At 50.1% G+C, this 16678-nt stretch overlaps 3 protein-coding genes across 3 annotated transcripts; 2 read left to right on the forward strand and 1 right to left on the reverse strand.

Moving 5' to 3' along the window:
- Position 1: 1 nt before the first annotated feature.
- On the forward strand, positions 2 to 6137 carry znf839 (zinc finger protein 839). The gene is made up of 8 exons (XM_062469431.1): positions 2 to 1117; positions 1297 to 2250; positions 2573 to 2812; positions 3146 to 3238; positions 3709 to 3855; positions 4020 to 4130; positions 4289 to 4403; positions 4743 to 6137. Exons 1-8 carry the CDS (start codon positions 269 to 271, stop codon positions 5438 to 5440), a joined length of 3207 nt encoding a protein of 1068 aa, XP_062325415.1. The 5' UTR covers positions 2 to 268; the 3' UTR covers positions 5441 to 6137.
- On the reverse strand, positions 6134 to 8009 carry cinp (cyclin dependent kinase 2 interacting protein). The gene is made up of 5 exons (XM_062469433.1): positions 7869 to 8009; positions 7587 to 7749; positions 7324 to 7456; positions 6953 to 7082; positions 6134 to 6685 (listed from the first exon to the last, which is right to left on the reverse strand). Exons 1-5 carry the CDS (start codon positions 7882 to 7884, stop codon positions 6483 to 6485), a joined length of 645 nt encoding a protein of 214 aa, XP_062325417.1. The 5' UTR covers positions 7885 to 8009; the 3' UTR covers positions 6134 to 6482.
- Positions 8010 to 10809: 2800 nt separating this feature from the next.
- On the forward strand, positions 10810 to 16672 carry LOC134026559 (zinc finger CCCH domain-containing protein 13-like). Its single transcript, XM_062469426.1, has 2 exons — positions 10810 to 11144; positions 11314 to 16672. Exon 2 carries the CDS (start codon positions 11556 to 11558, stop codon positions 15855 to 15857), a length of 4302 nt encoding a protein of 1433 aa, XP_062325410.1. The 5' UTR covers positions 10810 to 11144; positions 11314 to 11555; the 3' UTR covers positions 15858 to 16672.
- Positions 16673 to 16678: the final 6 nt, after the last annotated feature.

A 16678-nucleotide genomic window follows, 5' to 3' on the forward strand; every position in this document is an offset into this window, starting at 1 on the left:
GTCATCGGACTCTGAAGGAGAAAAAAACCTATCCAAGGCTTGTAGAAAACTCACATCGAAACCGTTACCTATTTCAGTGCTGATTCACTGCGCTGGTTAGCAAAATTTCCGATAAAAATTTTACATTTTACACATTAATGCATAATTACATAAAAACGTAAGTGTTTCAAAGAAATCGATCGACATCGGTGTTATCTAATACATCGATTGGTTCGGGGACTGCGCATGAATATCTAGCGAGCTTTCCTTGCTCTTTACAACAGTCAAAATGGCGGACAACGAGGATGAAAGCAATACGTTGAGTACAAAAACAGAAGGAGAGAGCTGCACCGTATCACAAGTCCAGTGCGTTTCTGAATCGGTTGTGAGTGAGACGCCCGAAGATGAATTTGCAAATCAAAATGAAGTCGGCGAAAAGACGGGTGAAAGGTCTGCAACTGTGATGACCGTAACCCAGGGGTTGGCTGATTTCCTCCAGGGCTGCACTAAACAAGACGATTGCCAGGTTGTCACCCAAATAGAGGGCGGAGAGCAATCGGAACAAAACGCAATGGCAATTGATGGGGGTTCTGGTATTGCAACGGGTACGGAATATACGGCGATTAGCGCCGACTTTGTCAACGCTATAACGCCAGCAACCACCATTATCTATGTGCAGCCAGACGGTAGTTTCGTTGAAGGGTCTGGTCTAACAGCAGAGGAGCAACAGCAGCTCGTAGAGCAATTGGCAAAACAGCAGCTAGTTCAAGTAACGGACACCGAAGCGGCGCGCCTTTTCGAGCAAAACCAAGTGGTCAAAAATATCCCTGCTTCATCGACGTTCGTCCCCAGCACAGCACTGGCCCCCAACGAGCTACAACAAGTGATAGATCAAGTCACAAAATCTCAACAGCAGTCTATGGTTCACGTTAACCAGCAGACCCCCAAAGCCACTGAGCAAGTGTTGACCACACTGGACCCTGTCACTGGCCTCTTTACAACTGTCACTAATACAGAGGTATCGACGGCACCCTCGCAGCCACTGACCACTGTACAGAACGCATCTCAGCAGCTAAAGAACGTAGCCAAACACGTGGCTCTCCAGTCCAGCAACGGTACTCGTCTCATCCAGAAAAAGGTAAAAAATATATATATATTGGCCATTCACTGTTATGAAAGATAAAAACGGCATACATTTTGTGGGAAACATGTAATCCTATGTCCCTGTACTTACTGTAAGTCCCTCTGGATAAGAGTGTCTGCTAAATGACTAATTGTGTGTGTTACTTAAAAGCGGTGTTGTGTTTGACCCTACAGCCAGAACCGATCAGAATCCAGGTCCAAATGCCCCCCAAGCAGGACTTGAAGCCACTGACCACAACCACCATCACCATCCCTCAGCAGAAGTCCCTGGCTGTGGCTCAACCTCAGGTCAAAGTTTCCACCAACGGTGGCATGAGCAGCCCCCAGATCATTCACATCACGCCCGTGGTGGGCCAACAGCAGTACTTTCTCCAGCAGAACCCCGGAGAACCGCCCATCCAGCTGCTGCTGCAGAGCTCCACCCCCGTGGTGGGCAGTCTGGTCCCTGTCGTTCACAAACTTCCTGCCCCGGGCACTCCTGTGACCATACAAGCTACAAGTAGCGTCCAAACCCCACTCGTTACTGTCCAGACCACAGTCAAGACTCCAGGAAGGCCCCGGGCCAATGGCACCCCTGCCGGCTCCGCCAAACCTGCCACCACTCCGGCCGCCCAGCCTGCGGTGGAGAAGCAGAAGGCTAAAACGAGAGTCAAGAAGCCTCTGAAGGTGAAGACCCGCTCAGGCAGGGTGTCCAGGCCTCCCAAGTACAAGGCCAAAGACTACAAGTTCATCAAGACCGAGGACCTGGCAGAAAGCCACCAGTCGGACTCCGATGACTATTCGGAGATCAGCGAAGAGGAGGAGGAGGGAGAGGAAGGCAAAGGATCCTCGTCGACAATGAGCTACAGCCACAAGCAGAGGGCCCATAAGTGTAAAACATGTGACAAGGCATACATAGGGAATGGGGGTTTAACTAGACACTACAGACTAAACCCCACCCACGGGGACGCCCAGGACCCGCCAGCCCAGAATGACGACCCCCCAGGAAAGAAGCCTGAGACTGGGGCAGCGAACAGCGTTAAGAAGGAAGAGGAGGGGAACTCGGTCCCTGCTGACAAACTGACAGGTTCTGAGAAAGATGAGGACACGAAGAAGACAGGCACCACCTCCCCTGCCACTCCACACAAAGTAAGACACCACAGAACCTTTCCACAGCTCCATCTGTCAGACCTCTGTCAGAATAAATGTTTGTGCTTGTATGGGTTGTTGATGGCTGCGTTTGAAGGTGAGGGAAGTATTGAAGTCGACTTTTCAGAACAAAAACAGTGGATAGAGAACTCGGCTTTTCTCATGAGACCTATTTACTACTGTGTAAAACTGTCGGAAGGTTCTACATTCGACCATTCGGAAAACATTCATTTATAGCCTTACCATTTCTAAACACTGTAAGTGTCATGTTTTTGAAAAGCACCCCTGTTCTTACCGATGACTTCCTGTGTACCTTCCACAGGTAGACCCCTCTCCAGCCCTGGGTCCCGCAGCAGCGGCCGGACTCCGGGGGGTCCAGTCGAGGGGACCGGGCAGGCCCCGCGGACGAGGTCGGGGCAGGGGCCGTGGAAGACCCAGGGGACCCATACCCCCCAAGGTGGTGGGTCTACCACTTAGACGAGGGCGTCGTGGCAGGCCTCCGAAGCTAGGGGGCGTCAGTACAGAGCAGCTTGCCCAGAGAAGACAAGAGAGACTAAAAGAGGTACTGCCAATTAAAGCTAGGATAGGTCATGTTTTTGAGAAGCACTTTTTGAAGATCTACTGAATGCTATGATTGGACTACTACTTACCTGACTATCTACCTACCTCCCAGCAGTAGTCAAGCAGTGTTTTTATGTGTTGGGGGGGAGGGGGGGGGTGGCTTTTTGAAGGAAGGGGGTGGGATATTTGGGGTTGGATACTTTCAAACACAAGCAAAAATATCTAGTTTAGCTAAACTTACCTACCCTGCCTTTAAACAAACCACAATGTATTCATATTTGCCAGGTTTTGGGTGTTTTGTGTGAGCCCTGTATTTTCCTGTGCGTCTGCATAGGTGGTCCACCAGTGTGAAAATGAGGAGCTGTTGGAAGTGGTCCTTCCTCGCCTGGCCAAGGCCATGAGCCTGTGGGACTTCCTCCTCATGAAGGTAAACGCTCCCTGCTACACCGGGGGGGGGGTCAGATGGCTGAGCGGTTAGGGAATCGGGCTACCAATCAGAAGGTTGCCGGTTCGATTCCCTGGCGTGCGAATGATGTTGTGTCCTTAGGCAAGGCACTTCACCCTACTTGCCTCGGGGAATGTCCCTGTTCTTACTGTGAGTCGCTCTGGATAAGAGCGTCTGCTATGTAAATGATTATGGTACGGTCTGGTGTTATGACATTACTTGAATAGCTTAAATGACTAGGTTAACGCCTACAGCCTGTGAAGTTTGAGGAAGAAGGCACTGTCTCTGTGGACATGGTGCCTTTCACTTCTAACGGTTGTCTAATGAAGGGTAAATACAGGAAGCATGAAGGCTTAGTTGGTCTTTTTCCTTCAGATGTGTGAACTAGTCTGGTTCTTGTCACAGAAGGCTGCGTATGTCTTTCACTTGCTCACTAAGTGTGTGTTTGTCAGGTGGAGAAAGGCCACCCTGCCAAGGCCCACTTTCCTGAGGTGTATGGCGAGTTTGAGCAGCTCCATAGCCAGGTGAAGAAGATGGCCCAGGAGTACATCTCCAACCCCCAGGGAGTCCACACCGCATTAGAGGTTCACAACATGGAAGTACGCACTCGCTCATTCTCCCTTCTAGTCTCTTCCTATATCTGTGTGTAGCTCTTCCTCGCGACAATTTTTTTTATTGAATTGATCGTGAGGAAGAAGTTGTCACTGTAAGAAATAAAACGTTCAACCGTTTATGAATTCAATGTTAAAAATCTGCTCACCAGGTTGCCAAATCTCTCGGAATCTTTGACGAGGTGAACAAACTGAAGGTTCTGAATCCTGGTCCAGGCCAAAGTTCTACAAACCTGGCAACCAAGAATGTCCGCTACATGGAGGTAAACAAAAACGTCTCCTTGCCAACCGTGTTCAACGTTAGCAGATAGTACAAAAAAAATATCAAATCCTGCACTCCATAATAAGTAATCCTGTCAGACTGTGTAAGAATGGCTGGAAAGTAATAGGTAAAGTAATTAAGCCCTTTCTCCTGCTCCAGAACTCGAAGATGCTTCCTCCGTCCAAGAGGTTTAAGATGGAGAACAGGACAGAGGAGATGAACAGTGTCTCTATCCACCAGAACGGATTAGAGAAGACGGCCAACAACACTAAAGGTATGCTATGGATCGGTGCCACATGGACAAGAATGATTTGTCCAGACCTTTAGAACTTAATTCAACTTTAGGGAGGCTACATTTACGTGTATTTATTGTGACTGTACAATATTTTGAAGGACCATCATAAATCATTTTACTTTTTATATCTTGACTTTATAAGCACACTTAGTCACCAAAAGCATTTCACTCCACATTGTATTTGTATGATGAAGTATGTGATAAATAAACTTTGATTTTAACTTGTATGTATCAGCAGTTAAAGTTGACTGTCTATAGATCCATAGTGGGTGTTATAATAGTGTTTGTTTATCTTTTTAAATCCCTCTCCATTCCCAGAGTCTGGCCTGTTGAAGGTTCAGAGTGGAGCAGCCAGCAGTCTGAAGACGTGCACCGTGTCTGTGTCTCCTCTGGTGGTCCCATCAAGCCCCAAGCCAGTCGCTTTTGCCGCAGCCCCCCCAAAACAGCCCCCAGCCCCGTCTGCCTCAGCCACCCCCAGCACCCCCATGCCCCAGGATAACCCTTCCAGCAGGCCGGCCGGCCCTGGGACCGAGGAGGCCATGGACACCAGCGATCCTGCCCAGGGAGGGCAGGGGGACTTGGGGAGAGCTGAGCCATGCGAGGTCCTGAGCACCAGTGACATAGCAGACCAGATGAAGGAGCTGGAGAAGGCTCTGGCCACAGATCCTGCTACTGACAAGTCAGAGCAGCCGCAGCAGCAGCAGCCACCCGGGACAAAGCCGCCTGCCCCCAGCCAGACCCAGCAGAGTGCTCCGTCCCTGGGCAGGCAGAGCCAAGCGGCTCCCCCCGGGGGTCAGGCTGTGGTCCAGGAGGGCCAGGAGATCTACATCCAGACAGAGGGTCTGACCATGCAGCTGGCCGAGGGCTCGGAGAGCGACACGGCGTCGGAGCGCATCGTCATCGTGAACGGGCCCGACGGCACCACCATGCACATCCGCGCGCCGGAGGGGGTACCCCTGGAGGCGGTGCACGCTCTGCTGGGCATCGAGGCCGAGGCGGCCAAGACGCAACAATGATCTCGAACTCTTAACCAGACTCTCACCCCCTCCACCGAACCCCGACTGAAACATTGGCCTTGTTCACCTCGCTCTGAAAATGTGTCCTTCCCTCCTCTACCCAATTACGAAAAAAACTGATCTAACTCATTTGGATGGGTAACCACCATCGTGCATGTTGACCCGTCTAGTCATGTCACATTAATGATTTGGGAAGAAGGGAGAAGGGGGTGTTTTCAGGGCTTTGATACAGCTGGTGACCCTTGCCCTGTCTTCCGGATTCCCTCCCTCATCCTAAAGCTATTCGTTATCTGCGCTCTCGGATGATATGGGGCGATCTGAAAGCAAACGGTTGAGGAAGGAGGAGGCCGGACAAGCAGTTACCATCCGCCATGTTGATGTTCCATGATCGGGTGGATTTTTATTGTATTGGTTCTCAGTATTCTTTGTAAATTTGTAAACGTTCTTTTCGATGTGGTTTTTTCATATTTAGACACAAATAGCCCTTCCTTTAAAAAAAAATACTACAAAAAAAAAGTGCTTAGTTGTTTGTGATATGTTTATATGTAGATAAATATCAAAGGCAGTTAAAAAAAAAGTTGCACTATTTTATTACTTTTTATATATTCTGGCGTAACATTTTCCAAACATAAAAAGGTTTGTAATAATACCATTGGGAATTTATGCGAGGGGGGACATTAAATGAGAAGGAACTGAGGATATTGTGGTTTTATTAAGTTTCTTGTGACAGTTGTTTATGATAGTGCAGTGCGATCATTTCATGAGCTGAGCTGTACAGTTGAACTCATTCTCCTCAATAAAGGATGTGAGAAAGACACTTACTGTATCATTTCATCAATACAGAGAGTGATCTAAAAGTGAATCTAGCTTGGTACGAGACAACCAACTGCCGTCTGTGCAGTGCTTTCATTGATTTAATACATTTTTAAACAGGTAAGTGTAGTATTTCACTTAAATACATTAAACAGAATCTATAAAAATATAGATACATTTTTTTTTTACACAACATTTATGTACAAACCAACACAAATGTCCCATCTGTTCACAGTGTCCTGTGTCCTGTCTCCAGTAGCAGTCCCTCCAGCTGCAGTCTGAGGCTGTCATCCATGTAGGGCTGGTGGAGCCAGCAGGACAGGTGCACCATGGAGAGGTCTGGGCTGGACGTGTGAGCCAGCTCCTGGAGAATAGCCTGCTTCAGTCGCAGCTCCTGGCTGTAAGCCTCATACAGCTTGGCGGACACTTCCACTAAGATGATCAGAGATTTTTCGTATATTTAGGTCACAGGTTAAGGGCTGGCAGCGGCACAGGTTCGAATCCGACCAGGGACATTCTCTGCTTGTCTTCCCCTCTCTACCCTGCCTTTCCTGATTATATCGTAAGCTACTCCCAAAAATGTTTGAAGATGGCAAAAAAATATTGTACTTTTCTTCTTGAAATTCCATTACCATTTTTTGTGAAAATCGCTCAGGAAAGCAGTAGTGGTTAGTTATATCTAACTAAGGTGTGCCTTACCAAACAGAGCTGTGGGCCAGGTGAGGAAGAGAGGAGTCAGTCTGCCTGCTGCTCCACACTGGAACATTTCCAGCTCCAGGACTCCTTTCCCAGTGGAAACCAGCTTCTCCATCTTAGACACCACACGGCTCTGAGAGAGAGGGGGGAGCGTTTAACTACAGCTTTATGAAAAAAACTATTTCGTTTTAGGTACATGGAAGGGAACCCGGGGGTAATAATTTGACTTATCAAGTCCAGGACCGTTCTACTTCCAAAAATAAAATAAAACGGAATGTTTGTCCTTGGGTGGTAAAAACTTAAGTGAAAACCATCTAGCCGCTGTTGGAACCGAACTTCCTTTGGCTGTGGTACGATTTATTCAAGTCACTCACCATTCTGTCGACCACAGCCAGCAGCTTGGAACATTCCTCCTCCAGTTCTCGGCTGTGACCAGCTGTCTCTTCCGTGTTGGTGGTGATGGAACCCTCCAGGTCTTCCAGCATCATGTTATGTTGCTGCTGTGACCTGAAAGATATAGGGAGAGTAGTGGAAATTAATTTAAAACATCAACAGAGCTATCCAACCACTTTAACTAGGACAGGCTATTGATTTACAAAAGTAGCGCAACAGGATGCCTACTAGGACCTTAACTTACCCTTTATTGATTCCTAGGTTGACTATCTTGTTTGCTATTGTGGATCCTTCGTCGTTCAGTTTGTCCCATTTCAGGATGAGGTTGTGCCAGTCAGCGGCGTTGTCCTTCAACTTTCTCGCGCTCCCTGTTACAGCCGTCTTTCTTCTAGGGGTTGTATAAGGGGCTAGAAAAGAGGCGAGAAAGTCAGCAGTTTCAAAACAGTCGGTATGGTTAACCTTACAGAATACATTTGGTCTCGACCATATACAGACCAATATACTGCAGTAATGAACGAGTCCTTACCTCTCTCACTTTCCATATCTACTGTACAGTTTGTATTCCGTATATACCGTTATTAATTTGATATGTTGTCATTATCGCTGTACACGTTTTTCTCCCCTGTCTAAACTTCCGCTTATTTTTTCTTTGTCTAATTCTGATGTTGATCGACTCTGCAAATGAGCTCATACTGCCACCTGCTGTATGGAATATGAATTGGTCACAAATTTTCAAACTAGGGGTGTGCGATACTGCAACATATCGATCCGATACCAAGCAAATACAGGGCCAGTATTGCCAATACCAATATCGATACTTTTTACTTAGAAAAGCAGCTTATCTTCTTTCGTGTAGGGGAAAACAATGCTTCATAATTTATGAAGTGAATGCATCATCGATATACTAATTTGAACTTTCATGATCATTGAATGATTTTGTGATTAGTTGATCATGATTATGATCATAATAAAACACAGGCCAAATAATTTTGTCAAAAATACTGTTAGTATAGTGTGCTGCTGGGTCATGTTACTGTGACACATGTTACAAGTGCACGCTGGTGTCGTGCCAAGGCGTGTCGTGCCAAGGCGTGTCGTGCCAAGGCGAAGTGGCGAACTGAAGGTTGCCATTTCGATTCCCAGCCTTGCCAAATGACGTTGTGTCCTTGGGCGAGGCACTTCACCCTACTTGCCTCGGGGGGAATGTCCCTGTACTTACTGTAAGTTGCTCTGGATAAGAGCGTCTGCTAAATGACTAAATGTAAATGTAAGGCACTTATCTTATCCCCGCCAGGATTTGCATCCCCTGGCCGCGGAAGCGCGCGTGCACTCAGAGAAGCAGAGTTTAACTGCTGCACTTTGAATTCACCTCTGAAATGAAACAAATACCGACGTGGAAGACTGAACAGGGGTTTCCATAGTAACAAGGGACTCATTTATCTACAATACGTTTATTTGTGGAGATGTCTGCTCTTTTCTAGCAAAAGTTACAGAGGGGAATCAGGGGATACACATTATATCAGGCCGTTTTTTCACGTGATATAATGTGTACCCCCTCCCCTAACATGCAAGGGTCTGTCAATGAACACAGAAGTTACAGAGGGGATACACATTATATCAGGCGTGTTATTTTCTGTGTTCTTTTGGTCAAAATGAACAACCTGAGATAATATAGAGATGTCTGCTCTTTTCTAGAAAAAGTTACAGAGGGGATACACATTATATCAGGTCTCCAAATAAGAAAACATGTGTCCAGATTAGTGTGAAGGGGTTACATAACTACCCCAAACCATAGTTTTAAAGTTTAAGTCCTTTATTAAGCAGTTACAGTGGGGTCACACATTCTGACGGCCGTCAGATATGGTGACCTCTGTGGTACCGGCTCTGTGATGACTCCAAATCAGGCAATTTTTTCACCTGATATAATGTGTATCCCCTCTGTAACTTTTGCTAGAAAAAATCAGACATCTCTATATTATCTCAGGTTGTTCATTGTGACCAAAAGAACACAGAAAATAACACATGCCTGATATAATGTGTATCCCCTCTGTAACTTCTGTGTTCATTGACAGACCCTTTGCATGTTAGGGGAGGGGTACACATTATATCAAAAAACGGCCTGATATAATGTGTATCCCCTGATTCCCCTCTGTAACTTTTGCTAGAAAAGATCAGACATCTCCACAAATAAGCGTATTTATGTAAATAAATGAGTCCCTTGTTACTATGGAAAACCCTGTCGAGTCTTCCACGTCGCTATTTGTTCCATTTAAGAGGTGAATTCGAAGTGCTTCTCTGAGTGCACGCGCGTTGCCACGGCCAGGGGATGCAAATCCTGGCGGGGATAGTGCCTTGGCACGACACCGGCAACATCTCACAGCATAGCAGGGGAGGTTGGGGAGGAGCAAAGTTAGCTTGAGCACAGTGAGAGGAGCGGTGTTTTGTACTGCATGTAGAGAAGATAAATTGAAACTTAAGTATGGATCTCATCACGCGAGTATCGATCAATACTGATACCAACATTGGAATCGATACTATCAATACTATAGATCGATCCGACCACCCCTGCATGAAGAGGCGTTCTCCTTGTGCTTGAGTGTGTTTCACTGAGTGGGGTATTGATCACTGCTGCTGAGGTGTGTGGGTGTGTGTGTGAGAGTGTGTGTGTGTGTGACTCCTGCTTCTGAGAGAGCCATGTTACATGACTGTAAATCGTCAGAGGAGAGGAGAGGAGGGAAGCGGAGGAGAGGAGCACAGGGAGCCAGACCACGTTCTCACAGCATGTGAGGAAAGGGCACGAGTGGGAGGAATGGGGCACAGGGAGAGTGGTACAAGAGGAATAGAGAGCGAGAAAAGAGTTTGTGTGGGAGAGATGGAGGCAGAAAGGTACTGTCGATGTAAAAGATGAAAACAGTATAGAATATATTTCAGTCCAGCATCTCTCAGCACTGCAGGCTAAAACTGCAGCCTGCCATACAAATACATTAATTATTGTTTTCTCTTCAGTGTTGCTTCAGCTTTATGTAACCGCAAGGCAATCATTTAATGTGTCACCTCACCTTGGTGGGATTAGATGCAGTGAAGATGTCATTCCTTTAATGCTGTCCTTATTTCTGCTTCTCCTCTCCTGATTTCCCCTGCTGAAGCTCGTCTGGTGAGGGAATGGAAGCCTGCTGAGGTCAAACCTAAATAGAGAGAAAAGGGGGACGAGAGTGAGACAGTGACTGTGGGAGGGAGAGGGAAAGCGAGGGAAAGAGCTAGACAGACAGAGAGACGGGGAGAAAGAGAGAAAGTTGGTCTCTAGCTGCTACAAACCACTTAAGCCCTGAAGCAGCCGAGGAGCATGGGGGAGGGGAGGCTGTAATTGTGTGTGAGAGAGAGAGAGAGAGAGAGAGAGAGAGAGGGAGGGAGAGAGAGAGAGAGGGAGGGAGAGAGAGAGGGGGGTGGTTTGCGTTGGTGTTTGAATAAGAGACCATTTGTCAAAAAATCACTTTCTCTGTCAGCCTGGATGGTTAACATTGAATGTGCAGCTCTACCTCTATAACACGGAGAGACGCCGTTTACTGGAACTCAGAGAAAGATGGATTGATTGATTGATTTATCAACTGCCACAGCAATGACACTGTAATGGAACATATTTCTGCATTGATAACGTAGAGAATGGAGTCTGCTGATGTAGGGACCCATCTAAGGAGATGATGCAGAGGTAGAGGATGGAACAGAAGGAAGAGAGAAGGAAGCGACGACCATGAAGAAATGATACTGAACAGATGAAGCTACATTTCACTGCGTGGTTTTCCAGGTGATTACAGTTTGTGGAAAGCAGATGTTGAAGGTGCAACATGTCCTGTTTTCTTTTGTACGTAGAAACTGCTCTCTCTCTCCCTGTTTGTGACTGAAATAATTCCTCTCTTCCCCGCTACTTTGCATTGAGAGATGTAGAAACCTGCTGTACTGGGTTTTTTCCGCAGATGAACATCTTCAACAACTGGAAACTGGAAATGAACATCTCCCATGTTTAGAGATCGTCGTATTTCTTGGGTGGGGAAATATTTTTGGAATCTCCCGTCTACCTTTTAGACTTGGAACCACTTTTATGGACCACCGGTGGACCTTTAACGGGCCCATATTAGTTTGAAACCAGGGGACAGGTGCAGGTACGACCAAGGAACAAGAGAAGAGAGAAGGAGAAGAGAGACAGGAGAACACCACCATGGGGAAGCCTCTCAGCCGTCCGGGCTGCTTCCGGCAGAGTCCGTGCTGCTCGGAGAAGGGTGGCGTCATCGAGGTGGGTGACGGTTACGGGGACGGCTACGTTCCTCAGCGCTCCATCTACGACACCATGTGCATCAACGAACAGATCGACCACGGCTCCTCCCACAGCACTCTGGGGTCGCGGGGAGGTCAAGATCTCTCCAGGAACGGCTCCCTGGGACGCACAGGGGCGGGACTGGGGCTGCCCGACATGTTCGACCCGCCGCGCTCCACGTCCGCCACCTCTATGGTTCGTCGTCTGGACGAGAGGGTGATCTACGACTCCCTGAAGCTGGGCCAGGAGGGCCAGGGGTCCCTGAGGTCTCCTGGGGGGTTTGGGAGATCCGTCTCCCCAAGTGTGTCGTCCATTTCGGCTCCTGGAGGCTCGGGGTCCACCTCGAGTGGGAAGAGGCACCATCACCATCCGCACCATCAGCACCAGGAGGGCAGCCGGAAGGAGAAGGACCAGCTGGGGAGGCACTCCTGGAAGGTTCTGACCCCGCCCAGGCATCTGGAGTGTCTGGAGCTGTCTGCAGGGGACATGATGGAGAGGAGCTTCCTGATTCCAGGGGGCCAGGGTGGGTGCATGTCCCTGTACCCCCACAGCAGCAGCATGACCTCCCCCCTCATCTCACCCTTCTCTGGTTCGCCCCTCTCCTCAGGATACCACACCCCGGTCTTCTTCTCTCCAGCCAAGCACCGCCCCTCCCAGACTCAGAGTCTGAAGATGTCGCCTCCCCCCCTCCAGCCTCGCCTGCCCTCCCAGACCCAGAGTCTGAAGCTCTCCCCGCCCTCCCACCATCGCCACTCGCCCAACTCACCCCACTCCCCCTACCGACACCAGCATTCCCCTCATCGACCTCCACACTCCCCCCATAGGCTACCCCACTCCCCTCAAAGGCTACCCCACTCATCTTATGGACACCCACACTCCCCTCACCCATCATACCCACCCCCCCACTCCCCTCACCCATCCTACCCACCTCCCCTCTCCCCCCACCCTCCCTACCCACCTCCCCTCTCCCCCCACTCTCCCTACCCACCTCCCCTCTCCCCCCACTCTCCCTACCCCCCTCCCCTCTCCCCCCACTCTCCCTACCCACCCCCCCTCTCCCCTCACCCGTCCTTCCAACGTTCCCATTCGCCGCAGCCTCCCCACTCCCCCCACCACCCGTACCACTCTGCCCAACCACTGACGCAACTCTCAGTTAAGAACCTTCAGAGAGACGTAAAGGAGAAGGAGAGGGGAGAGAGGGAGAGGGTGAGGGCAGAGAAGGAGAGAGAAATAGTGGAAATGGAGAGAGTGGAGAGGGAGAGGGCAGAAAGAGAGCGGGAACAGCGGGAGCTGTGGAGGGCAGAAAGAGAGCGGGAAGACAGGGCAAGACTGAGGGCAGAGAAGGAGAGGGAGAAGGAGAGGGAGAAGGAGAGGGAGAAGGAGAGGGAGAAGGAGAGGGAGAAAGAGAGGGAAAGGGAGGAAAGAGAGAGGGAAGAGAAGGAGAGCGAAGAGAAGGAGAAGATGGAGAGAGAGAGGGAAGAGAGGGAGAGAAAAGAGAAGGAGAGGATAGAAAGAGAGAGGGAAGAAAGGGAGAGGACAGAGAGCGAGAGAAAAGAGAAGGAGAGGAAAGAGAGTGAAAAGAAGAAAGCAGAGAGTGTGAAGGAGAGGGTGAAAATAGATAAACAGGAGGTTGAGAGTGAGAAAGGGAAGACTGACAAAGAAAGGCACTCTTCATCAGAGGTCCAGGGTGAGTTTGGACCAGTCAGAACCAAACCCCTTGGCTCAGTAATGGGACCAGACTCAGTCTTCCCAGAACCAGACCAGGATACCACCCCCCACCATCCTAGACAGATACCCCCAGGACCAGGACCAGGGAACGGGCCTGGAGCCGGACCTGGGATGGGCTCTCAGGGGATGGAGTCCACCTGGCCTCGCAGGCTCATCGTCAGGAAGAGGACAGTGAGACAGGGAGGAGCTGTCCACAACCTCCCCATCCTCCCTCCGCTCCCCTCCGTCCTGGCCCAGGCAGCCCTGGATAAGAAGAACCTGCCGCGACTCACTCCCTTCACCGAGCACCAGACCAGCATGGTGGGGCTCCTGGGACGATCCTCCCTGAAGGAGCAGTCTCTGGAGCAGTGGAGGGTCTTCAGGGAATTGGAGGAGCCCAAGAAACTCTCAGCAAAAGCAGACAAGAAGGAGGAAAAAGGCAGGGGGGCGGGTGGTAAGACCAGGGCCGGGGGATCTGAGAAAGGCGGGAAGACGTCCAGAGGGATGGAGAGCAAGAAGAAGAAGGAGGAGAAAGGAAAAGAAGGGCTGGAGAAGGATGAGAAAGGAGTGATGGAGAAAGAAGATGGAGGAGAGGTGGAGAAGGGTGAGAAAGTAGTGATGGAGAAAGAAGATGGAGGAGAGGTGGAGAAGGATGAGAAAGTAGTGATGGAGAAAGAAGATGGAGGAGGGGTGGAGAAGAAGGAGGCTGAGACCATTCAAATTAAGGAGGAGAAAGAGAAGATGGAGGAGAAGAAAGGAGAGGTGGAGGAAGAGAAAGAAACGGTGGAGGATGAGGGAGGTGCAGAAAAGGCGGTTGTGAAAGAGGGAAAAGGTGGTGAGGAGTTGACAGTGGAGAAGAGTGGAGGAGAGGTTGTGGAGGAGGTGGAGGGTTGGGACACCGTCCTGGACATGGTGAACACCTTGTGGGACGAGGGCTGGGGGGGTGACTCGGACTTCTGTACCGGCTCGCTCAAAAACTGGCCCTTGCTCAGACCCCCCTCTGGGTTCGGGGGTTCCCACCCCCCTTCCAGTGCTGCCTCTGAGCTCTCCCTGCAAGAGCTGGAGAGGAGGGCCAAGGAGGTGGAAGTAGAGCTGGCATCTGTTGACCACCTGGACCTCTCTCACTGCCAGCCAGATCCACACAGAGCCCAGATGGCAGGCCAGCTGAGGGATGAGCCCGGGATGAGGAGAGATCCAGGGGACCAGAGCAGAAGCCAACCCAGCCTTGAGCTTTTCCCCCTGGGCTCCTCCTCAGATACACAGGCCTGGTCTGGAGGGAAGGAGGAGAAGGAGCTGAAGGAGCTGAAGGAGCTGAAGGAGGAGAAGGAGGAGAAGGAGCTGAAGGAGGAGAAGGAGCTGAAGGAGGAGAAGGAAGAGAAGGAGGACGGGTCTCCAGATTCCAACCTGACTCTGGAGTCCGACTCCAGCGGCGTGTTCATGTCGCTGTCCAACCCCAGTCACACCAGCCAGGAGGAGGATGGTGGGTCAGACAGCGACCGGCCCAACACTGAGTCCGACCTCGGAAGCTCCATCTCCCTGGACCAGGACAAGGAAGAGCTGAGCGGCTTCAAGGAGTGGGGGAGGGAGGAGAGCTCCGAGCTGGAATGGTGTTACCCCTCTCTGCTGAGGGCCTCCTCCCACTGCGAGGGGGGGCAGGGGAAGGAGGCAGAGTTGGAGGCCGAGCAGAGGGGAACCGAGGGGAGGGAGGTGGGGAAGCAGGGCGAGGAAAGCAAACCTCTGGACAGCGCAAAGGGAAAGGATAAAACCACCACCAGAACAGGCGCGACCACAGCTAAAGGAAGTGTGAGGCTGGCGGCGCGCGGCACTGCCATCCTGTCTGGTGCAGACCCCCCTCGCCCTCTGTCCCCCACCAAGCACGCGCTGCGGCGTTCGGGCCTCGACAGCAGTGACATCGACCCCTTCGTGGCGACCGACAGCTTCGTTTACCTGGCCGTGTCCGCCCGCGCCGTCTCCCAGGCCGAGGTCACCCCCACCTCCGAGGTCAGCCCCGCCCCTCCCTCCTCCTCCCTGCTCAAGCCCGGCCCCAACCTTGACGAGGGGGACTTCCTGTCGACAGACAGCTTCGTGTACCTGGCGGGGCCACAGTGCCAGCAGATGGTCAGTGAAGGCCACTCCCCCTACAGTGGCTCCAAGGACTCGGACTCTGACAGCACTGGGTCTGGGGTGGGCTTCGCCCTATCGGCTGCCGGTGACAGCGACTGGGACTCCGACATGTCTGACTCTGACCCGGCCAGATCCAAGCCTAAGACGGAGCCCTCCTGGGAAATGTGGTCGGAGCTCGAGCAGGAAGTCCTGTCGGAATTGTTTGCCGAGGCGGACGGAAAGGGGGTGGAGACAGTTGCAGAGGCGACACAGGGCGAGCTGACCAGGAAGGTGACATGGCAGTTCAAACCCTCCATTCAGACGGGAAGTAAAAAAGATAAGGAAGTGACATCGCAACTCTGCCAGGAGGAAGCTGGAGAGATGTACACTGATTAAGGGCTGTGTCTCATCCCAGGAGGTTGTTTCCCTCCTTTCTGTCCCTACCCAACCCCTTTGCAGTTCTTATGTCAGTGACTGGACAGGTGTTAACGATATATGGAGTAATGTTTGTGTTTGCCTGACTTCAGTTGATGACACAGCTCTGTTTTACTGGGATGAAGTCCCCACTACTAGGTGTGTATATAATTTGCACATAATTGCGCAATTATCAGTCTACTCGAGTTACAGCCCAGTCGAATCAGAACTACTGAATGTAAGGGACAGTGATTAAGGATGCTGCCCCTTGAGTATCTGAATGATAGTTGCCTCGATATTCAGCAATGCACAGTAACTAGTCAAGACAATCTGTGTTTAAAGGCTTATTTTCACACACTATATTTATTCCTTCAAGGATCACTCCAATCATAGTTTACTGCACTACCAAAGGTTTGAGAGTAACTGAACAATGAACTCTCAGCAGGCTACATATAGGAGGGCTGCAGTATAGTGAGGGTGACTGGTCAGAAGGTTGTGCTGCTGTTTTCTCATCAACTTTTGTCGCCAGCTAAAAGGCTAAACAGAGAACCCATGAAAATCTGCTACTGCTGCTTTATTGAATGTACTTTTGTTGTATCCAATGTTTCATATCAAATGAGATGCCGCCATAAGCCAAACTGTATTTAGATGATTTCAGATTTGTGTTTGTATTTACATGTGGGAGGAGGTTGTGAATGTAATATTGAAGCAACACACCTTTAGATTTGCAATATCAGTATATAGTGTTATGTTTCTTATATATTCATTTTGTGATGGAGTTATATTTAGCAAATACTTGAAAG

This window comes from Osmerus eperlanus, chromosome 9 (assembly GCF_963692335.1).
Source record: "Osmerus eperlanus chromosome 9, fOsmEpe2.1, whole genome shotgun sequence".
NCBI lineage: Eukaryota > Metazoa > Chordata > Actinopteri > Osmeriformes > Osmeridae > Osmerus > Osmerus eperlanus.

Bases quoted from the DNA above. Each gene is read 5' to 3' on its own strand.
- znf839 (XM_062469431.1), top strand. From the start codon at position 269: ATGGCGGACAACGAGGATGAAAGCAATACGTTGAGTACAAAAACAGAA. The intron at 2,251-2,572 runs GTAAGACACCAC...TACCTTCCACAG, and splicing joins CCCCTGCCACTCCACACAAA to GTAGACCCCTCTCCAGCCCT. The intron at 3,856-4,019 runs GTACGCACTCGC...TCTGCTCACCAG, and splicing joins TAGAGGTTCACAACATGGAA to GTTGCCAAATCTCTCGGAAT.
- cinp (XM_062469433.1), bottom strand. The intron at 7,457-7,586 runs GTAAGTTAAGGT...TATATCTTTCAG, and splicing joins AACCTAGGAATCAATAAAGG to GTCACAGCAGCAACATAACA. The intron at 6,686-6,952 runs GTAAGGCACACC...TGATCATCTTAG, and splicing joins CTGGCCCACAGCTCTGTTTG to TGGAAGTGTCCGCCAAGCTG.
- LOC134026559 (XM_062469426.1), top strand. From the start codon at position 11,556: ATGGGGAAGCCTCTCAGCCGTCCGGGCTGCTTCCGGCAGAGTCCGTGC.